Source organism: Haliotis rubra, unplaced genomic scaffold (assembly GCF_003918875.1).
Source record: "Haliotis rubra isolate DU_JTF1 unplaced genomic scaffold, ASM391887v1 Scf21, whole genome shotgun sequence".
In the NCBI taxonomy this organism is placed as follows: Eukaryota; Metazoa; Mollusca; class Gastropoda; order Lepetellida; family Haliotidae; genus Haliotis; species Haliotis rubra.
Genome location: NW_025766114.1, coordinates 2,171,979 through 2,197,048, shown reverse-complemented (window position 1 = coordinate 2,197,048; position 25,070 = coordinate 2,171,979). Strand labels below are relative to the sequence as shown.

Genomic DNA, 25,070 nt, shown 5'->3' with positions numbered 1-25,070 from the left:
GTCATCTCCATTCCCCTGTATGAATGACACGTTCACCAAGGCCGCTAAACACCCTATCAGATACCCATAATGATGTTCAGTGGAGCCAGCATCACTTACTAAGCCTCCCACTGATGCAGAGTGACCTAGAACCATTTATTTCCCCCCCTGGAGGCTGGCACCACGTCATCAAGCCACCAGTAGAGGAGGAAATGACCAATTTGGTGCCAATGTCCAGGAAGAGGTCATTTAGTAACAAAGATAAAGTCATTTGTCTATATTATTTCTATGATGATTTATTGTTGGTCAGTGTTGCTAGGCTGCAGAATCAGAGGAGTGGTCATACTGATAGGGAGTAGATGTGACCCGATATCCCGAAGCCAAGGGCTTACTTTTTCAAACAAAACCTTATGAACTGACCGAACATATACTTTAGATATAATTTTAATATTTTGTATTTACTGTTGAAATCAATTGGGATGCAACTGGCAGCCGATACCTTGCCTTGCACGCGCAATGCACGTGCTACCCATGTCCTGCCTGCAGTACCCGTCTTGTGAGGAACACATGGTTCATACTGAAAAACACGCTCATTCTTTACAGCGATCCTTCGTAGCCTAGTGGATAAAACCGCCAAGCTAGTTAGCGAACAGTTGCAGGTTCGAAACCAGGTATTGGCACATTATTTAGGAAGTTTTCAATAATGTGATATTTTATGATCGTATTCATTATTAGCAAGACAAAGTTATCAATCTTCAAAACAAGTAAAATAATTCAAAGTCAAGGGCTATTCCTCAGAAAATCCCAAGATTTCTTAGAGAATGCCCGTGAAACTGCCTGTAGAGGTTTCCTTGGTAAGAGGGAACCTGGCAAGACAATAGAGTGAAGTCACTGGAGGTTTATAGGCTGAGATATAGTCCCTGTAAATGTAGGGATGATACGTGGGTTTGGTTTCCAAAATGAGTAGAACATAGGGAGCCAGTTTGTATGTCAAGACGTTATTGAATATTGCTTAATGGTGGAAATTTGACATACTCTCATTTAAAATATTAAAAAGTCACCTCAATAATCTGTACAAAAAACCCAGTTCTAATGTTTAGAGTATTAACTATTCTGATTTCACATTTTTATCTTAAACAATATCATCAGAATAGGTAACTTTTGTAAGCGATATATACTTGTTATAAGAGCTGATAGTCGAGTGGTATCAGGTCCCTAGACATGGAGCATTGCTTTGATGTCTGGATGTAAAGTGTGTAAACATGATGTTTTTTAGGCTATTGATGACCGTGGAGCCAGGCTACACTTAACTATTCATTAATCTACTGATCTTCCTAAGAAGATATTCATTAGAATTGATCTTCAGTAACCCATGTTGGCGTAAGAGGCAGCTAATGGGATCAGGTGGTCAGGCTCGCTGGCTTGATTGACACATGTCATCGGTCCCCAATTGTGCAGATCAATGTTCATGCTGTTGATCACTGGATTGTTTGGTCTGGACTCTATTATTTACCACCGCCATATAGCTGGAATATTGCTGAGTGTGGTGTAAAACTAAACTCACTCACCTTGATATTCACCCAAAGCACTTACTCTTTGACTCACCATACACTCATTAACTCACTCACTCACCCTATTATTCAATCATTCAATCATTCACTCACTCACCCAACCAAACATTCACTCACTGACTTACCCAGACTCGCTCACCCACTCTGTCAATTACTCACTTATTCCTTCACCTATCCAAAGTCACTCAGTAACTCATTAAGACACTCATATACTCACCTACTCTTGCAATCACTCTCTCATTCCCCACCATATCAACCACTCACTCACTCCTCAATCCAAACTCTCCTTCAGTCACTTTTTCAAACACTCACTCACCAACAGGCCCACTCACTCACTCAGTGTTTGCCCTAGGCATATATATTTATGAGTCATTGTGACACCCTGGTGTCATGAGAGGGAGTCATGGACATGTTTTGGGGAGTCAAATAAGCAGGTTTTCTGCGTCCATGCATAAAAGTTTATGAGTCATCATGACTCCTTGTGTCATTAGAGGGAGTTATGGACATGTTTTGGGGAGACATACGCAGGTTTTCTGCGTCATGGCACACTCACTCACTCACTAAACAGACCTATTTGGGGTTAAGAATTAATCTATCGCCATCCCTTCAACATATGGCTAACTAATAACCAGTGCAGCTGACCTTGGATGAAGGAACAGACTCCATCCCCTCTGTTCTGCTACAAACCTTCGATCATTTCTCCATGACCTTGGTTGAAGCCACCATACATACCAAATTACTGCCAGTGCTCTAAGACATCAGTAATTGGTGCTACGTAAGCAGTCATGCAGTGGAATTGCTCCTCAGTCATCATGAATACCACACGGCATGTTGGATATACTCATTTAACATATCCCCCTTCGCATGTATTCACCATCAAGTTGTTCAGTTCTCCAGTATCATTGATTCACCACTGTATTTATAGTAGCATGTACAAGACTGGATTTACTGACTGTTTCTTGTTGAGGCTATAAGACCGCTTCCGTGGTGTAGTGGTTGGCGCCTCCGCCCGGAGAGCGGAAGGTCGTTGGTTCGATTCCCGTCCGCGTCATACCAAAAGACGTTAAAATATGGTGCTTGTTGGTCCCTGCCTGGCGCTCGGCATTAATGGGTACAACAAGGACTGGTCGGCTTGGAGTCAGTATACTCTGTCTGAGTAGGATATTCATGCTTAACTGCGGCATGGTATCTCCATGTGAGCTAGCACTATAAAACCAGCTTAAGTCTGGGCTAGTACAAGCAGCCGCACATACACATGGATGCACGTCGTCATATGAGCGAAATATTCTCAAGCACGACGTTAAACCCCATTTCACTTCACCTCACCTTGCTAAGGCTATAATTCAGTTTTATTCTGACAATATCAAACAGTGACAAGGAAGGAGTGAGTGAGTTTAGTTTTACATCGCTTTTAGCCATATTCCAGCAATATCATGGCAGGGGATACCAGAAATTGACTTCACACATTGTACCCATGTGGGGAATTGAACCTGGGTCTTCAGCATGACGGGCGAATGCTTTAACCACTAGGCTACCCCACCTCCCATCAAAGGAAGCAAAACAGATCTCCAAATTCTGAAAACGGAATTGTCAAACAGGAATTGAGTTAAGGACTGAGTTTTTGAAGAACTTGTTTCACAATCCCCAACCCAAAAGACCCATAAGATGTGAAAAATTGAATAAATAGAAAAGCCAGATGTTTGTATTCTGCCAACAAGAAATAAGTAAGATGTTAAAAACATGTCCGTCCATCATTTGTAAAACTGAATGTCTTCTTTAATATGTAAACTAATACGAAAATGTGATTGAAATATTTAATTTGAGTGAGTGACTGAGTATAGTTTTACTCCACTTTTAGCAATATACCAGCAGTATCTCGACATGGGACACCAGAAATAGGCTTCACACATTGTACCCATGTGGGGAATAGAACCTGCGTCTTCAGTGTGACGAGGGGACACTTTAACCATAAGGCTACCCCACCACCCTTTTGATTTGAGGCATTACCTTAGAACAACCTCTCTTTGTTCTGAATGACGACCTACATTATGAGATGGCTTCTGCCAGTTAATGGCCAATATTTCCTACCAACGAATACCACAGGAAATGACCAGTTTGGCCCGGGAGTTGACATCTTGTTAAATGGGGATCAACTAATTTTCTACATTTCTGATCCACTTCCTGTATAATAGATCCTGCCATGGAAACAAAATGTCCTGTATTTTGTAGACTTAGGCTGGTTATTATTGATGGAAATAGCCAATTCCTAGCTGTATTCTTGCAGGCACTGAGATCCGAGTTTGGGGTGTTATAGTATAGATAGCCAGCACACAGGATCTATATCTGTCAGACTTGGGCAGTCTGAGACTATAAATCAGACAGACAGTCCATCATCTAGAATATTAGTGAGTGAGTGATTTTAGTTTTACGGCTTTTAGCAAAATTCGAGCAATTTCATGGATGGGGACACGAGCAATGGGCTTCAAACATTGTACCCATGTGGGGAACCGAACTCGGGTCTTTGGCATGATGAGAGAATGCTTAAACCACTAGGCTACCCCACCGCCCCTCTAGAATATTAGACTGAGTCATGTCTGCTATAAACTTTCAACAATATCTCAAGTTACCTTTAACAAGCAAACAAACAGATTACAAAAACAAAAGAAAACAAAATTAATAAATTTATATTTGTTAAATAACAGATGTCAGTGCATTTGAAATACTCTAGAAAAAAGGAAAAATATCCACGTTCAAAAATGAATTATTAGCCCACCTCACTGAAACACAAATGAGCTTATGTCAGTTTACACTTATTACACAGGCTAAATCTTTAGATTTTTGTATGAGTGTCAAATGTAGGAGACCCACCACATATTCCTTATCCTTTGAAATATTAATGTTGACCATTGTTTGACATATTTCATTAACATATATGTTGAAATGCATGTTTTTTATTATACTTATATATTAACTGGCTGTTTCCATCAGTGATGACATTTTGTTCAAGGGCTTAATATACAGTAGACAATATCATCACCACAACTGTTACATTGATAAAACCTGCTCATGGCTAATCTTCCACAGTTTCAGTTCAAAATGTGATATATTGTTGTATGGGTTTATTGAGTTGTGGTAACCAATACATTGTCTGTTTTTTCCAAGTGTTTTAAATTTGATATTCAAATATTTCTGATATACTCTTAAATTTGCACAAAATGAGTTGGCTTTCTCTGATATTATTTTTTTCCACAGTAGTTATGCTGAAAATATTTACATTTCTATGCTTTTATTGAGTAGCTGTGTTTATTGACATTTAACTGGTCACTGCTTATGTAGGTGAGCTACAGTGCACTTTCTACAGAGACAAAATTACCCCCAAAATAATCCGTTTTTGCTTGTAAAAAGAAGCAAACTCATATTTGAAGACACTGTTTCTATGATATTGAACATACTTATGGATAACAACTTCTTATATTTCATGAGTGCTATAGAATCTTGTACCGTTGTATTTCCCAACTTTTAAAATGCCACTCAAAGAAGTTACTGTTTCTATTTCTTCTATTCAGTATTCAATTTGAAACCTCAATTCCATTCCTGAAACAACTGAAAATATTTATGCCTTGTATATTAATAGTCTCTATATTCCACTCCACTATACATTAAGAACAGGAGAAATTCAAACCTCATGGAGGCAATAGTATTTGGCTCAGAATGGGCAACTTTAAAAATGAAAATAATAGGAGTGTCCCTAGCAGTCTGAAATATCAACTTGTATGTGCCCATAAACACAAAATACTGACCCAGTATTCACCTAACAAAGGAATAATAACGTGTCTTCAATTGTCTTCGGTATTGATAAGAAAATAATTTCCAATCAAACAGTAACAATACCTTTTCCCTTACATCCCATCCCAAAATGCAATTTCCAAGCATACAGTAAATATACCTTTGTATATACATTGCGTATAAATTTGTTTGTTTACCTCTGACGATATGACATAGTTTTGACTGGACACAATAAACGAAATAGCAGGTATGCAATGCACATGGGAAACATTATTTTACTTGGCCTTTATTCCATATTATGTATAACGCTCGGGTCATCCATTGACCCGAAGACCAGCCTCATGGCAAGGGATGCCTGTATGTGCCACTCAAAAATGCAATTTCAAGCATACAGTAAAAATACTTTCTCCCTTATATCCCATCCAAAATGCAATTTCAGCACCTTGTCCATTGAGTTCCAGCTTGGAATCAATTTACAGACATCCCCCCAGATCTTCCTACTATTGGAGACACAGGAGCTGTGCGATCAGTTCCCATATAATTGCCTGTCATTTGATCCTGTGCGAAGACAGGCTAGGATATGACCAATTTCTCTACCACAGGTTTACCTCCATAGTACTAATGTTTTGGACTTAGTGTTATTACTGAGTACAGAATTGCAATTTGTTGTTGGTACAAATAGGGATTCTAATAGCCAAAGCCTGTCTCAGACTGGCTGAATTAATTTGTGGTCAGTTTATTAGCTCTATTGGCCATTGGGAAAAATATAGAGTGGTATAAGCCTATCTCAGACATTCTGAATAAGTTTGTGGTCAGTTTCTGAGCTCACCTTTCTATAATGAAAAAAATAAGGAATTGAATAAAAGTGTCTGTTTAGTTTGAAACTAAGTCAGAATTTTTAAGAACTTATATATCTTGGTAGTTACCACTTACCCAAGAATGATTAGCAACTTTGGCTGAAGATGATGTTAGTTTTATCACTTGGATGCTTGTAAGAACTGGTAAAATTATCTTGGTACCTACTGACACCAAGATATATGTCACATTGTATTAGAAATGCACAAGCAGTTACATGAACTGTTTGATAAGCTTTTCTTAAAAGTTGAGGGATAGTGGAGTAACCTAGTGGTTAAAGTGAAGACCTGGTTTGATTCCCCATATGGGTAGAGTGTGTGAAGCTGATTTCTGGTGTCCCTAACTGTTATAATGCTGTAATATTGCTACATGCATCTCACTCAATCACACTCACTCACTCACTCATGGCATCCAATATGTCCACTCATTCACCCACTCACTCACTCATGGCATCCAATATGTCCACTCATTCACTCACTCACTCATGGCATCTAATATGTCCAGATAACATGCTTTTGTCTATTCAGTTAAGCATTTGAAAGTGCAAGACATATAGTTTTGAAAAAAAATGTAAAACATCAACATAGGAGAGCTGTCTAAGTCATGCCTGGAACAGATTCAACTCAGTCTGCACAAAAGGCAAAATAGCAGTGAAAACGATACGGAGGGATCACTGAAAATCAGTGAGACTAATGAGACTGATGACACCAGATGAAAGTGAAAAGGGTCGCCATGTCCTAGCCTACCAGTACCACCTGCACTCACACAATCTGCACACAAAAACCGAGGATTTGTAGTCCAGTGCCACCAGCATTCCCACAATTTGCACAAAAACGCAATGCCCCATGCCACACAGCAGTACCACAGACCCATGGGTGATTGTGAAGCTTGAAACCTGTAATCTTTGCTTCACGCTGATGATACACACCTCATGGGCTGATCCTGATTAAGCTTGTCCCGAAGGTCTAAAGAGCAGGCCATGGATTTGATTACATGAATTTCACAGTCAGGGTTAGTGCACTAGCTAATTTTCAAAATTCAGGGTTGAAGATGTATTTTGCAATGTATTGTTAAAAATGTCCATAAAACTGTTACAATCGACAGCTATCTACATGAAATCCACCACCTGGGCCTTGCTCGACATAGATATCTTGTGGTAATACTGTCATCAGTCTATAGAAAACATTAAAATTGCAATTGTGTCAGTGCAGCAATTGATTTGTTGCACAAGACTGTACAGAAAACTTCCCCCTGATCATCTCTGAACACAATGTGAACAGACTGATCATATTTCCTGAGATACGTATGATGAATTTGAAATTCTAATTTCTGAATATTTTACATTTTCTGCTCACTTTGGGCCAAATATCAGCCTTTTAGCATATCTATATAAGTCCCTGTTATATTACATATACTTGAGAATATACAGTTAAGTGTTACATGAACTTCATCCAATATACATCATTAATGGCATTGGGTTTCAACATTATCAGTCGTGCCTAAACCCCTGTGGAATTTCTGAATACCAAATGGAAGAATATTGGAATACCAAAGTAAGATTAAATCAAATGAGCATGGGCATTTTTACCATTTGGAATACTTATAAAGCTGAGATAGCTTCATAGTCTAATATAGAATTGAGAAATGCATGAACCTCCCAGTGGAACTTCTTGAAGCTGGAAGCTGTTAATCTGGAAACCTCATCTTCCAGTTTTTGTTGTTCAATACAGCTCTCAGCAATATTCCAGCCAAATATAAGTAATAGAATATGGACAGACAATCCATTTTTAGAGTTTAAGAACAAAAATTAATGCCATTGGGTATGATGACATTATTGACCGAGCTGCTGAATCTGACCAGCTTGTCCATTTGGTCAGCTTATGACCATCACAGATTTCATAAACCTCACCATCGAGGGAATGCGTCCGGGAGTGTTTACGTATAAACAAAGAGATATTTCTTTGTAGCTGTTATTTGTTACTCTGGATGATTTTTGAAGAAACACACCTGTCCAGAACAACAGGATGTTTCTGTATTCAGCGTAGGACTGGATGACATGCTCATTCATAATACATCGTAGCAACCTTATCCACATGGAACTCAGTCATTGGTTGCCAGGCACCTGTTTTGCCCCGAAATACTGTCAAGGTCTTGGAGTAGAAAAGATGGCCTCAAGAGTTCACATCACTGACAATTAGTTGACTACTCCTTAAGACACAGGAGAGAGTCTCTAATAGAGAGGTCAATGAAGAACAGGGTTAGAATTGGTTTTCATCAACCCATGCTTGCCGTAAGAGGTGACTTACTGGATCGGGTGGTCAGGCTCACTGACTTGGTTGACCCACATGACTCTATAACCCCAAGTACGTAGTTTGATGCTCTTGCTGTTGATCCCTGGATTGTCTGGTCCAGACTCGATTATTTACTGACTGCCCCCATTATAGCTTGAATATTGCTGAGTTCAGGGTTAAACAACAAACGAACCAACCAACTCTAATAGAGAGGTCCATGCTTTATATCGGGTTGCCAGGCACCAGTTCTGCCCTGGAAGAGTGTCAAGGTCGTGGAGTAGAGAGATTACCTCCACTGTTCGCATCACTGACAATTAACTGACTTCTCCTTAAACCACAGGAGAGAGTCTCTGATGGAGAGGTCCATGCATGAGTTTGCTGTTAACACTTCATTGTACAAATCATGTGCCCCATGTGTATCAGGGCATGTATGTTTGATGCACTGGGCAATATAACCTGTAGCTCCTCACAGTTGTAACTAATCACATATCTTGTTGTGTTGGGTTTACGACTTCTTTGCACAGTATTTCAGTTATATCACAGCGCCACTGCTAAATGTGGGAGGAAGGCCCAGAGGAAGTCAGTACCCCATTCAATCTGTAAGTCATTGTCAAAAGATGGTCCTAAAGTGAAGATCACTTTGTGGAACAGGCCCTTATAAGTTTAACCCATTAGGATTCCGGGTTAGAATCGGTCTTCAGTAACCCATGCTTGTCGTAAGAGGCGACTAAGGGGATCGGATGGTGATGCTTGCTGACCTGATTAACACATTTCATCGTATCCCAGTTGGGTAGATTTATGCTCCTGCTGTTGATCACTGGATTGTCTGGTGCAGACTCGATATATTCACAGACCAACGCCATATAGCTATAATATTGATGTGGCGTAAAACTAAACTCACTCACTCACACACCTTATATGTTTACCATTTGGTGATGAAGCGAGTATATGTATGGTGCTGTGAAATCCAGGATCATTGTCGGAGTAATTATGGGATGGAACATGGTCATAGGATCCTGTGTGATGCAGCTCTGTATGTGGAATGCCTTTGATGACTGGGTCTATGCTGCAACAAAGTGTATACACACACAATAGGCGAGAAAAACTCTAGCTACAAGACAGGGCTGTCTATGCAGCAACAAAGTGTATACACACACAATAGGCAAGAACTACTCTAGCTACAAGACTGGGCTGTCTATGCTGCAACAAAGTGTATAGGGACACTATAGGATAGAAGTACTCTAGCTACAAGACAGGGCTGTCTATGCTGCAACAAAGTGTATAGGGACACTACACACAAGATTGGGCTGTCTTTGCAACACAATATTCACACAATAGCAAGAACTACTCTAGCTACAAGACTGGGCTGTCTATGCTGCAACAAAGTGTATACACACAATAGACAGAACTACTCTAGCTACAAGATTGGGCTGTCTTTGCTGCAACAAAGTGTATTCACACACAATAGGCAAGAACTACTCTAGCTACAAGACTGGGCTGTCTATGCTGCAACAAAGTGTATAGGGACACTATAGGAGAGAAGTACTCTAGCTACAAGACAGGCTGTCTATGCTGCAACAAAGTGTATAGGGACACTATAGGAGAGAAGTACTCTAGCTACAAGACAGGGCTGTCTATGCTGCAACAAAGTGTATAGGGACACTATAGGAGAGAAGTACTCTAGCTACAAGACAGGGCTGTCTATGCTGCAACAAAGTGTATAGGGACACTATAGGAGAGAAGTACTCTAGCTACAAGACAGGGCTGTCTATGCTGCAACAAAGTGTATACAATAGGAGAGAAGTACTCTAGCTATGCTGCAACAAAGAGAGAAAGTACTCCAGCTACAAGACAGGGCTGTCTATGCTGCAACAAAGTGTATAGGGACACTATAGGAGAAGTACACAGCTACAAGACAGGGCTGTCTATGCTGCAACAAAGTGTATACACTATAGAGAAGTACTCTAGCTACAAGACAGGGCTGTCTATGCTGCAACAAAGTGTATAGGGACACTATAGGAGAGAAGTACTCTAGCTACAAGACAGGGCTGTCTATGCTGCAACAAAGTGTATAGGGACACTATAGGAGAGAAGTACTCTAGCTACAAGATTGGGCTGTCTTTGCTGCAACAAAGTGTATTCACACACTATAGGCAAGAACTACTCTAGCTACAAGACTGGGCTGTCTATGCTGCAACAAAGTGTATACACACACAATAGGCGAGAACTACTCTAGCTACAAGATTGGGCTGTCTTTGCTGCAACAAAGTGTATTCACACACAATAGGCAAGAACTATTCTAGCTACAAGACAGGGCTGTCTATGCTGCAACAAAGTGTATAGGGACACTATAGGAGAGAACTACACCAGCTACAAGACTGGGCTGTCTATGCTGCAACAAAGTGTATAGGGACACAATAGGCGAGAACTACTCTAGCTACAAGACGGCTGTCTATGCTGCAGCAAAGTGTATAGGGACACTATAGGAGAGAAGTACTCTGGCTACAAGACAGGGCTGTCTATGCTGCAACAAAGTGTATACACACTCAATAGGCGAGAACTACTCTAGCTACAAGATTGGGCTGTCTATGCTGCAACAAAGTGTATAGGGACACTATAGGAGAGAAGTACTCTAGCTACAAGACAGGGCTGTCTATGCTGCAACAAAGTGTATAGGGACACTATAGGAGAGAAGTACTCTAGCTACAAGACAGGGCTGTCTATGCTGCAACAAAGTGTATAGGGACACTATAGGAGAGAAGTACTCTAGCTACAAGACAGGGCTGTCTATGCTGCAACAAAGTGTATAGGGACACTATAGGCAAGAACTACTCTAGCTACAAGACAGGGCTGTCTATGCTGCAGCAAAGTGTATAGGGACACTATAGGAGAGAACTACTCTAGCTACAAGACAGGGCTGTCTATGCTGCAACAAAGTGTATAGGGACACTATAGGAGAGAAGTACTCTAGCTACAAGACAGGGCTGTCTATGCTGCAACAAAGTGTATAGGGACACTATAGGAGAGAAGTACACTAGCTACAAGACAGGGCTGTCTATGCTGCAACAAAGTGTATAGGGACACTATAGGAGAGAAGTACACTAGCTACAAGACAGGGCTGTCTATGCTGCAACAAAGTGTATAGGGACACTATAGGAGAGAACTACACCAGCTACAAGACAGGGCTGTCTATGCTGCAACAAAGTGTATAGGGACACTATAGGAGAGAACAACACCAGCTACAAGACAGGGCTGTCTATGCTGCAACAAAGTGTATAGGGACACTATAGGAGAGAAGTACACCAGCTACAAGACAGGGCTGTCTATGCTGCAACAAAGTGTATAGGGACACTATAGGAGAGAAGTACACCAGCTACAAGACAGGGCTGTCTATGCTGCAACAAAGTGTATAGGGACACTATAGGAGAGAACTACACCAGCTACAAGACTGGAGCGTTCAATACTGCCTATCTATTTTCAAGTCCACGTCTCATTTGCTGTAACAAGAGCACATTTTGAAACACGCTTAATGTGAAATCATTATGACTGCATACAAATCTGTTCAGGAAGGCGTGGAAACCTGACATTTGGAGAAGCTCTTACATGCAATAAAAGAGTAATTCAGTATTTTTCATCGTTCTATTATATGTTTTACAGTACATATGTTAATAAAGTATAAGTATAATCTTTTTGCTGAAAGGATCAGCAATGGTTTTTATTCATCTTATATTACAATGTCTTGGGTTGTTGTGACCTTGAATGAGGCTGCCTACCTTTTAGTTTCCGGGGCGGTGGTTCAGCCTGGTGGTTAAAGCTTTCGCTTGTCAAGCTGAAGACCCGGGTTCGATTCCTCACATGGGTACAATGTGTGAAGCCCATTTCTGGTGTCCCCACACCATGATATTGCTCAAATATTGCTAAAAGCGATGTAAAACCCAACTCACTCACTCACTTACTTTAAGGTCATGGTATTCAGGGGTCTTAGTAAGAAGCCATTCGGGACTCAACAGTGTTGTATGTTGGATGATGTTACAATCATATTTGGTACACAGATTCAAGCTTTCACATAATAATGGTGTTTGTAAAGGGTTCCTACAATTCATGTAATCTTTGTATTGTGTTCTCTTTTACTTTGCCCCCTGTCTAAACTGTTTTTAGAATTGTGTTAATTGGTATTTGGGATTCGAGGAGGGTCAGTGAAACTCAGGGCGAATAATTGGATGGTATTTGGGATTCAAGGGAAAAGGGGTAGGTACTCTCCTTATAAATGTTGTCTCTATATTCTCATGTTACCGTACTCATCCAAATCCAGTATCCAGTCCAATTAAATTGCGCAAGTGCTTTCATATGAAACAGTAGTTGGCCTGTAATTAAAGCTGTGTATTCAAATTGTGTTAAATGTTGAATGAAAACCGACAGTTAAAGAATCACATTTATAATGTCAAGTGAAACATCATTGCCTGCAGACATATTATCTTTCCCATTAAGTGTATGGCAACTGTGAGGTTTCAACTTGTGTAATCAATACATTTAAGTTGAGTTTCAGCGTCACAGTGGTATTTAAACTTTATGTTGGTTACTGAGATAAGCAATGAAACCGGGTCAGGACAATATAAGATCAGAATACAGTTATTGTATGTCCCTGAATATTTAAGTACATTTTGCATATGTTAACCTATTCAGGACGTACCTGGGACTGAAACAGATCCTGAAACAACAAAGGGTTCTGACTCTGCAAATCACCGTCATTTAGATGCGAATTATGTGCTGCCATTACACAGGAATGATTGCTTTGAACGTTTTGCCACCAGGTGTCAGTGTGTTAGTGTGTGTTTTTGTGTTAGTGTGTGTGTGTTAGTGTGTATATGTGTGTGTTTGTAAGGGACGTCAAATGAGGACCCCAGCTGGATTACACAGCAGCAAGTGATGGCTTCAGTTTCAACTAAGGACCTGACCCAGGTCCTCAGTTGCCAAACACTATTTTCTTGTGTTATTATCACTCCCTGATATCAAAAATGTTAAAATAAATAAAGTCTTCATTTGAACATTTTGTCACGAAGCGTGTGAGACCATATACATAAACTGCCCTTGCGCAATATTCAGGCCATGGGAAATACAGTACATGATGCGTGAACGAAGACACGGGAAAAGACAGATTAGTTAGAAGTTCTGATGTTTGTGTGTGTGTGTGTGTTTGTGTTTGTGTGTGTGTGTGAGAGAGAGAGAGAGAGAGACAGAGAGAGAGAGAGAGAGAGAGAGAGAGAGAGAGACAGAGAGAGAGAGAGAGAGAGAGACAGAGAGAGAGAGAGAGAGAGAGAGAGAGAGAGAGAGAGAGAGAGAGAGAGAGAGAGAGAGAGAGAGAGAGAGAGAGAGAGAGAGAGAGAGAGAGAGATTGGTTGATAACAAGGTATGGCTTGCATTATCCATATCATACCCAACAGTGTTGATCTGTTCAGGCTCACTGACTTGGTTGGCACATGTCATCGGTTCCCAGTTGTGTAGATCGATGACTCAATTATTTACAGACCACCACCATATAGCTGAAATATTGCTGAGTGCAGTGTTAAACAACAAAACAACCAACCAATAACCAAACACACAAATGCAACCATGTGTTACTGTATAAGAGCAATAATCGTCGTAAATCAGGTATCAGGCTAACCTTACCTTACCAGTCATGCAGTCTGGACCTCATCTGGTATCAGGCTAACTGCCCCCGGACAACTGCCCCTGGCTATCTGCCCCCAACAACTGCCCACTGGCTAACTGCCCCCCAACTGCCCACTGGCTATCAGCCCTCTGGACAACTGCCCCTAGGCTAATTGCCCCCAACAACTGCCTTCTGGACAACTGCCCCTGGCTAACTGCCCCCGGACAACTGCCCTGGCTAACTGCCCCTGGCTAAATGCCCCTGACAACTGCCCCTGGCTATCTGCCCTCCGGACAACTGCCCCTAGGACAACTGCCCCCATCAAAACTAAAAGTGACCCCCTCCCCATCTTGATAGGATTTATTAAACTCAATTATTAAAGCAGTGTGTTGAGTTGTGATTAAGATAACAACTTAAGTAAGATAACAACTTAATTACATTATGTCAACAAACAGTGCCTTTAGTAAGAAACTCATTTTATCTTGGAGAAAGTTAAAATTGGAGAAGGTTATATTGCTGAAAAATTGTTGCCGTTTGAATTGGCTTCAGCCATTCTATTCGTATGGGGAATCAAACCCAAGTATTGGCATGACAAACCAATGCTTTATCCACTAGGCCACTATCAATATCTTAAGTTTTATCGACCCATGAAGGTCTGGGTTAGAATATTGACATCAGTAACCCATGCTTGTCGTAAGAGGTGGTCACTTGGTTGACACATGTCATCGGTTCCCAATTGCACATTGATGCTCATGCTGTTCATCACTGGGTTTCCTGGTTCAGACTTGATTATTTACAGACCGCCGCCATATAGCTGGAATATTGCTGAGTGTGGCGTAAAACTAAACTCACTCACTCACCTATATTTTATCATGATACACATAATTATACATTCATCTTTTCTGTGTCCTTATTCTTGCTCTAAAAATCAACACTGACACATCATCAGAACACTCATGCATCTGTTCAACGGAACGCCTGGATCTATGAGAAGGAACACCACAGTTCCTCTGACACGAGATGAGCTGAAAAAATTAACCAAAACGTTGCAGACTACTGTTGTAGAAATAACCAGATTTGTTCCTAAGAAGAAATATGCCAATAAACCCGTGACAAGGAAATTGCTTCAGCGCCATCTGAAGTATTCTACTGACCGAGAAATGCTTTTCCTGTCACCTGCCCATCAGCCTGTCACGTAGTCTTTGCTCAGCTTCGGATGTTCTTTGAGAGTCCAATGATTCTGTCATCTTGTTGCTAATGCTTGAAAACGTAACAATTCGTTTGTGCTTAATTGGTCACAAGAAGTACAACATTGCCTTCATTAGCTTCAGTGGTGGAATCTACTGCTTCACTGATTCAGGTTGGGGATAGAAATATGCACGGTTTTTAGTCAGTAAAAATGGCTTTATTAAATCTGTCGTCAGGGAAATTGAATATTATGTGTTTTATCAAGACTCTGATTTCACCAAAATCAATATATGGTTTATGACCATGAACATAAATTCAATTTTAGTGTGGAATTTGATACAGAAATATCTACTTCAGTGAAAGAATGAAAGAGAATTATATAAATCTGGTTTGCCTTTATAGAAGATAACTCAACTTGTGGGCCTCTGATGTTATCCAGTATAGCGTACACAGTAGAAGGTGTCAACTGGGACGAGTTATTTTCGCATAACATAATATTTATTTAGGGGATTTGACCAAGTAGTTAGAGTGACGGCAATGATTTTGACCAATTGGACCAAGATTGTATGGCTGTCGGTTGTTATTGAGGTATTCATGTTCTGAGTCTGTCTGTGAAGTTGATGTGATAACTATAGGATTATGCAAGGAATCAGTTTACTGAACGAGCCCTGCTACACAGAACGATGTTATGACAGCCGACAGTAATAACTCCTGTCCTTTCAATACAGATGGTTGGTTGGTTGGTTTGTTGTTTAATGCCACAATCAGCAATATTCCAGCTATATGGCACCAGTCTGTAAATAACTGAGTCTGGACCAGACAACAATACTGATGGAAGAGGACAGGCAATACGTCTACAAAAATATGACTAATTTGCTAGTCTGTTGGCAGTACTTTCATAAAAAATTATTACCTATATGTTATTCTGTACGCAATACTTTTATAAAACAGATTACTAATCTGTGAGTCTATAGGCAATACCTTTATACAAAATGTCTGTTAGAACACTAAATTTGGCCTACTTTTCACAGTTATTGCAATTTTCGCAATTGTCATAAACAAAGTATATTCTCTTGATGCTTGATCACCCAACTCATGCCTGATTGGTCTGTTTGAAAGTGTAATTAGGTGTATATTCACTAGACCTTTGGTCTCAGGTTACGGTATGTGAGAACCATCAGTTGGTAAAACCCTACACATGCTAATGACTATATTGTAACTTATGTTGACTCCAGAGAGTCTGTGGCTTCAGTGCCCCAAACCGATCTGAAACACATACAACTCGTGTGGCAAGTTGTTTGTTTGAAATATCCCACTGTTTGCCCCAGCAGTGAATGTAGGATTGCATTGTATTGGGATTATTACCCTAAAACTACTGACAGGTTACTTGCAATGTATACTCCCCAGGGAGGTGATAATGAAAATTGTGTGAACACTGATCCTTTGACTGGAGTAACAATGAATGAGTGAGTGAGTGATGTTTTATGCCGCTTTTAGCAATATTCAAGCAATATCACCAGTAATGGGCTTCCCACATTGTACCAATTTGGGGAATTGAAGCCGAGTCTTCAGCTTGACGTGCATTAACCACTAGGCTACCCTACCGCCCCCTGTGTGGTGGTGGAATTGGGTTTAACGTCGTACTTGAGAATATTTTGCTCATATGACGACGTGCATGCGTGTGTATGTGTATGTGCGGCTGCTTGTACTAGCCCAGACTTAAGCTGGTTTTATAGTGCTAGCCCACTGAGATACCATTCCGCAGTGAAGCATGAATACCCCACTCAGACACATTATACTGACTCCGAGCCGACCAGTCCTTGTTGTACCGATTAATGCCGAACGCCAGGCAGGGACCAACAAGTACCATATTTTAACGTCTTTTTGTATGACGCGGTCGCGGATCGAACCCGCGACCTTCCGCAACTCCGGGCGGACGCTCTAACCACTACACCACAGAGGCGGTCACCGCCCCCTGTGTAATGTGGGAGGAAATCCTGAAGTAACGTAGGTCTCCGATGTTTACCTGTCTGTTGAAACCTCACAACCATTGCTATAATGCTCACAGATCTGGAAACATAATCCAGGCAAATTAACTGGCATTTCAACCTACATTCATGTTTTTTCTGGAATGTTCAAAGAACGCCTCACTGTGAATTGCTTAGATAACTTGCCACCTGTGTCTCCGCGATGACAGTAAAGATGCTTGTGCATCCTTCGCCCTCAACAAGGAAGTTTAGATATCCCTCAGCCCACTCAATCTCATTGTCAGCTTTTAATTAGCGGATATATACGTCTGGTGAAGCTATGCTGGATCGCCTTGTAATACAACAACACCTGCGTCCATCTTGAGGACATGTGGTCAGTCTGGGGCTAATCTTCTGGTCAATAGACCATAGCTTGGAGGGGTGGAACAGACTAAAATGATGCAGTCGTCTTAGTGAAAATGCTCTGAGGAAGTGCTTTAAGGATTGTCGTAAAATTAATTGAGGTTTATGGTGTTAGGAAAGGAAACGAGGCTGTATCGAAAGGCTTTGGGATAAGTTTTAGACACTTACAGGATAGACTGAGACATAGGATATTGTTAGTGGAGAACAGGAATATGTCAGAGAGTGTCTGGCGCTGTCGTGAAGTCTTTTCATAGTCATTTTTTTGTCTATGTGAATTGTTTTCATGGATCAGTTTTTATCTGGAGAATATTTCCATGATACATTTTTAGTGACAGTACTTGGAGTGAGTGAGTTGAGTTTTACAATGTTTTTAGCAATATTCCTGAAATATGGCAAGGGCAGCAGATATGGGCTTCACACGTTGTACCCATGTGGGGAATCGAACCTGGGTCTTCGGTGTGATAAGTGAATGCTTTAATCACAAGGCTACCCCACTGCCCTGTTCTGCATTAAAGTGAGTGAGTGAGTGAGTGAGTTTAGTTTTAAGCTGCTTTTAGCAATATTCCAGCAATATCACAGCAGGGGAAACCCAAAATGGGCTTCACACATTGTACCCATGTGAGGACTCGAACCCAGGTCTCGGTGTGACAAGTGAACACTTTAACCATTAGGCTAACCCACCGTCCCCCATAGAAGTAGCTTCATATGCAACTAATCATTGTTATATTAGAGCCTTGTTATTTAAGCAGGTTTTGTAACATGTAATATCAGCAGAGTGGAGGACAAACAAGAATACATGCTAATTTGTAATGGATATGGTAACCTTAGAAAACCACATATTCTGGAAAGATTACATGTCCATCCCATGCTATCTAGGTTTAATATTCCACTATGATCCGAGAAATCATTAATTAGAAATATGGCCATGTTTACGCATCATGAGTTGGCTACGCTATCTAACAAAGACCGTCAGTGATTGTACCATGGGCCGTTGACCCACATAGTATGAGGTCCCGTGTTGTCGGTTCCAAGCATTGAATATTTATGTTAGGGTGGGTATTGCAGGGAATTTTCATATTGCGATATATTGCGATGCGAAAGCATGTATTGCGTTAAAAAAAAATACTTATAATCGAGTTACTGCTTGATTTATAGAGCAAAAACACAACCAAATTACCATGCTTGATTAAGCTTTAATAACAACTTTTAATCATGATAAAATAAAAATGTGAATAATATTTGGCACAAATGAAAAAAGGAAATGCCCGAAGATTTCCGAGTGTTACGAAGTTTTCCGATTGCAAGTCAAAATACCGGTTTTCGATCAGTGTATCGCAATACGTATCGTTCTCATGTCTGAACCGGTAAATACCGGTAAAACGGTTATTTTGCGCAGCCCTAATTTATGTCCTTCCATAATGGATACATGTTATTTCTAATTGATATCATATTCTGTACACAGTACTTGTGTAAAAGTGACTGTTCTGAAAGTCTTTTTGGGGCAGTGGGTTAGTCTAGTGGTTAAAGCGTTTGGTGGTCACGTTGAAGACCTGGGTTCGATTCCCCACATGGGTATAACGTGTGAAGCCTATTTCTGGTGTCCCCCGCCGTTATATTGCTGGAATATTGCTAAAAGCTGCGTAAAACCATACTCACTCACTCACTCACTCTGATTGTGTTGAAAACAATTGTCTGAATCAACACTTTGTGGACTATACAGTATGGGGGTAAAGAGCATGGGTGTAACATCACGGAACCACACAAATGCAGTAGTAGTTTCCCCCTCAATAGTCACCTCTAATGGGACCTGACAATATGGGGCAACATATGGAACCAGACCATATGGGACCAGACAACATGGGAACACTGTGTGACTTCATACTTTGGGACCACTGAGTGTGGGATCACACAAGATGGAAGTACACAATATAGAGTTAAACAGCGTGAGACATCACACATTTCATGAATAAAGGATATGATATACTCAATTCCAAAAGAAACGAAAATCACCTAAAACTGATACAGTGCTGAATAAAGAAATTGATGTTTGCTTAAAAAGAAATGCAAAGAAAACAATGTGAGTCCTTAAGTGAACACTCATAATATTGTGATAATGTTTAAGAGTCAAGGAAAATGGCATTTATCGAGTATGGCCTCTAATAGCAGCCACTTCAGTATTATCAGAGTGAGTAAGTGAGTTTAGCTTTACGCCGCACTCAGCAATATTCCAGCTATATGGCGGTGGTCTGTAAATAATCGAATCTGGACAAGACAATCCAGTGATCAACAGCATGAGCATCGATCTGTGCAATTGGGAACCGATGACATGTGTCAACCAAGTCAGTGAGCCTGACCACCCGATCCCGTTAGTCGCCTCGTACGACAAGCATGGGTTACTGAAGACTCATTCTAACCCGGAACTTCATGGGTTAGTATTATCAGAACACAACAGATGAGAATGACTATCTGAGCATCAAACACACACTACTCCACCTTCACTTTAGGTCTTATTGCTTGTAATTTCAAACATTTGTAATATTTGCGTTTCTTTTAGAACTCAGTATATAATCAAATATTGTTTCTCACACAATATTGTTTGCTATCTCCTTGTGTTATGAATCAGGTCAGCTATCAGTTCCTTCACCTGTCTCTGTAGTTGTGGAACTTGTTAGTATAGGCTGCTTTGGGAGGTATTATATTCAGATCTTGATTAACATGAGATCTGTTTGGTCCATGGATGGCTAAGGCAAAGATATTACTTTCTTCTGCTAATGCAGCTACAATCTGCCAGATTTGATGCCAGTGTGGCTTTCAGTTTCTGTGACAAGCTGCTGAAGGATTAGAATAATTCAGCCAGTTATTTGTGGTGGAATGTGCAAAAACAGATTTGTATATTTTTTTCAGTCAAGTTAAGATGCGCTTTGGGACTTTTGTAATTAAGTTGTTTTTTGTGGTCTTTAATTTTGCCGCTGCTTTTCACTGATTAATGAAAATTGATTTCTTGTTTTTGTAAATCTTTATTAGCATAAGATTTCCTGTATACCATTCAATTTTGCAAAAGATGGATGAAGAAGAAAGAATTTCGAGTAAGATGCATTGATTTCATGAAAGGATCGTTATCAAGATTCTTGCTGAAAAGCCCCTGACTCTGATTAAAGGACATCAGATTGTAGTTTGGGATTTCAGTGACATAAATTGGTGGCCCATAATTGTGCCAGAATCCTGTCTGAGTTTAAATCCCAGAATCACTTTTGTAATTATTCTTGTTTTATCAGCACTGTACCATGTGAGCTGGTTTCACCCAAACTGTTAAAGTCCAAGGCCTGATTTGCTTTGTTCTTCCTTCCAATCTTAAGCTGATATGTACACTGCGATTGGACTGGTTTACTGTCAACATAGATGTCAAGCATGACTTCACTCACTCACTCAACTACCCAACCACACACTGGCTTGTTTATTCAGTCAATCACCAAGATCTATGTCTGAGACAAACAAAAAACTTCCAACATATCCAGCTAGTTGTTGTTGGTTCAAATTGTGTTGACTTGGTTGACACATGACATTGTATCCAGCTATCTAGTCAAGACCGCAGACCAATGCAATATAGCTGAAATATTGCTGAGCGACAAACAAAATGAAATCAAACTGTGTTGTTTTAGTGGTATATAAAGAGAAAGTGAATGGAAAACTAAAAAACAACTACATTTATATACATCCTAAAAAACTGATGTACATTAATTTTTTGTAACTGCTAGAAACAAATGGCATTAGGATAATATAGACACGTTAATGACTTATCAGTTTTGTAAAAATAAATATGGACCTTTATGACAACATTCAAGAAGACATTTAGAATTTAGAAACCGTTAGTTCCCTTGAACAATGATATAATCACAGACACAAACTTAATGGAAGCATACTTAAAATGTTTGCATATGAAACAGGTAACCGAACCATTTAATGTCTCTAGAATAGATTGTCTGTAGTGAGTGATTTCAAATTTTAAACAAGCTGTATTTGCTTTTGAGAAGGATGTGTTTTGTATGTACCATCATGTTTATTATACTCATTGTTCATCAGATCCACTATTCAGTTTCTTATTTCACTCAGTGTTTTTCAGATTTTGAAGATATCTTTGATGATGACTGTGATGACGTCCACCCACCTAAAATAGCATTGTCCAGCCCTGACAAGTGATCAGCTCTACAAGATAAGACAGTTCCCGGGAATAAGCTTGAGTGGACACTTGACGAAGAACTCGGCACGTGAAGAGATGCAAGATGGCTGCTGAGAGATGTTTACATGGAGAGATAGTCGGGACCTTCCTGTGTTTGTTGAGACGGAATGTTTGTTGTGGAAGAGTAACCTGATTGGGTTAAGTAGAAACGGATCCTTGTCAATGTGAGTGAGAAAGTATTCTGTTTGTACTGGAAAGGTGACTGACTGGGATATTTGTAGAAGGTCGGTTAGGGTGAAGAAAGTGGTTTAGGTGATATGGTGGAGATCATATTTTGCTGAATGAAAGGAACAGAAGAATCGGCTGATGTTTGTTCAAGATGCGTCATGTGTTGTTGGATACAGAAGAGTGAGTCACTTGATGTTGGATACAGACAAGTCACGTGATGTTAGTGACTGATAAGTCACGTGAGGTTGCTTGCAGATGAGTCACGTGATGTTGGATACGGATGAGACACATCATGTTGGATACAGATGGATCACCTGATGTTGGATACGGATGAAACGTGTGATGTTGGTGACAGATGAGTCACGTGATGTTGTTTGCAGATGAGTCGCATGTTGTACAGATGAAACGTGTGATGTTGGTGACAGATGAGTCACGTGATGTTGTTTGCAGATGAGTCACATGATGTTGGATACAGATGAGACACTTCATGTTGGATACAGATGAGACACTTCATGTTGGACACAGATGGGTCACTTGGTGTTTGCAGATGAGTCACATGATGTTGGATACAGATGAGACACTTCATGTTGGATACAGATGAGACACTTCATGTTGGACACAGATGAGACATGTCATGTTGGATACAGATGGGTCACGTGATGTTGGATACAGATGAGTCACATGGTGTTTGTTGCTTACAGATGAGTCACATGATGTTGGATAAAAAAATCAGGATGGATTTTCTACGATGTTATTGTGACAGAGCCACGTGAATAGCAGTGCTTCACATGGTTGAGATACGGAGATACACCATTCTTTATCAAATATAACATCTAGGTGCATAGGGAGTGACATTACAGAAAAACCTAGAACAGAATGTCGAAGTCACCAAAGTGCTTCAGTAACTGAAGAACTACTGGATGAAGCACAATGCAGAACTCGACCTTCTGAACTTACAATACTGTTAAATGAGAAACATGTTTAACTGGTGGGATATCTGGAGATTAGAACCAGATTGTAGATGAAATGGGCTGAAGATGTATGAAACACAATGGCAAGCTTTAGTCTTTTACTTGGATGTATGGGATGAATGAAACATTCAAGACAACCCATATTGTTGTCTTCCTATATTGTGATATATACAGTATACTCTGCAATGGATGTTTACAGACCTATTTGACTGCTTTTGGATTAGCTTTGAGCATGTTGAGATTGAGACAGAAAATGACAGGCTTACGATTGCACTGACAAATATACATTGTATGTCAACAATTGAGATGGGAAGATTTAAGTAGTGATCACTCTTTGGGATAATTTGATAAGTATGTACTCTCTCTCTCCACAAATGACAGATTTATGACTGCACTGACAAAAATATATTATGTGTCCACAAATTAAAAGGGTAGTTTTAAGGAGGGTTCAGTCTTCTCGATAATTTAAATAAATGTTTACCCTTTATCACTAGAAATGATACAGACATGTGTTGTGGTGACATAATGTCCTTTCATTTGTATCTTTTGTTTGTCAAGTAAGGCCACACCAATTTTATTTCTTGTTTTATGGATTTTTTCCTCAGAAAACATAAAGGCAGGAGGGAAAAAATAAAAAATAAAATGAAAGTTAAAGTAGTATTCCTTCTAAATGTTAAGAGTATTTTACTTTTGACAATTTATGAAGTGTATAAGGGGCAAACAACAATTAAAAAAACATTTTCTTGTAAGTTTACATTTTTGGCCAATAAAAGCATTAGGATTTATTTTTTGAGCTGGGAAGATTTCTTTATATATTTTTTCTTATTCTTGAAAAAATACGACAGGCGGATCCTTAAAACAAGAAATAAAATTGGTCTGGCCTAAGTTTCAAATGCAAAAAAATCCAAAGGTATGATTAGTTTCATTTCTCTTTGGCAGCCATTATGGGATGATGATTGATTCTGCATTTCAGGAAATATGGAATCAAATGGTTGTATAATCCCATACTATCTGGCAAATGTCTGTGTAATTTATTACCCTTTAGAATCATTAGGTGCCTTGGGCGGTGGGGTGAGGGTGTGTGTATTCCGTTTCTCTTCTATTTCTGAAGTAGTAAGGGATGTGAAGTATCTCGCCATGATTGTTGTCACAACAAAACATTGTCCAATGATATTCAAAGGGACATAACCCTTGTAGGCTTAAAATTTATGTTTCGAGGGAATATTTATTTGAAATAGTACCACCATTTAGGTTATATATTTAGGGGCAATCTATTTGCGCGTCATGGATATAAAAAACATTCTCATAAAAATTGCTGCTATATAGCTGGATTATTGCTGAGTGCGGCGTAAAACTAAACTCACTCACTAAAAAGATCTTTTTGTGATAATGATAGCTGAAATCTCTGAACAAGTTTGATTTCAATGTCAAAAGGTCAAGCCACCTTCGACGCCAGATTCAAGCCACCTACGAAACTTTTGAGTACGATATTATTTATTAACCAATCATAAGTCTTCTAGTTTGTCTAAAAGGTAATAAAAATAGATACATATGATTTTGGTGTCTTGACAAATTTGAAGTTTGATTTGTTTATAGAAAGAAACATGATCATAAGTGTTTCTAGGGGCATTGAGGGTTCAGTTTGTTAAGGGGCGGTGGGGTAGCCTAGTGGTTAAAGCGTTGGCTCGTCACGCCGAAGACCCGGGTTCAAATCCCCACATGGGTACATTGTGTGAAGCCCATTTCTGGTGTCCCCTGCCGTGATGTTGCTGGAATATTGCTAAAAGCGGTGTAAAACCAAACTCACTCACTCACTCACTCACTCAGTGTGTTAATGGCAACACTGCTCATACACTAAAGAATAAGAGCTGGTGTGGCAAGATCTGGCCTGGGTTATTAGAAGGACAAATTTTGATGGTAGCCCTCTTTATATACTACAGACAAAAATCCCTGGTGTGGCAAGATATGTTCTTGATTTTGGTAA

At 39.9% G+C, this 25,070-nt stretch overlaps 1 protein-coding gene and 1 long non-coding RNA gene across 3 annotated transcripts in view; one reads left to right on the top strand and one right to left on the bottom strand.

The window, feature by feature from the left end:
- Window positions 1–22,678, top strand: part of LOC124276549 — an 89,990-nt gene extending 67,312 nt beyond the window's left edge. The window contains exon 2 of one of the 2 annotated variants that reach the window (XM_046712190.1): window positions 21,831–22,678. In XM_046712190.1, coding sequence (XP_046568146.1) covers window positions 21,831–21,907 — 77 coding nt within the window. In that variant the 3' untranslated portion in view covers window positions 21,908–22,678. Of the gene's footprint in view, window positions 1–21,820 lie in introns of both variants that reach the window. The other variant, XM_046712191.1, reaches the window with a different exon arrangement.
- LOC124276550 lies at window positions 1,528–24,796 on the bottom strand. Its single transcript, XR_006898567.1, has 4 exons — window positions 24,455–24,796; window positions 2,998–3,007; window positions 1,815–1,820; window positions 1,528–1,547 (listed from the first exon to the last, which is right to left on the bottom strand). It is a non-coding gene; the product is annotated as an uncharacterized LOC124276550 (long non-coding RNA).
- Window positions 24,797–25,070: the final 274 nt, after the last annotated feature.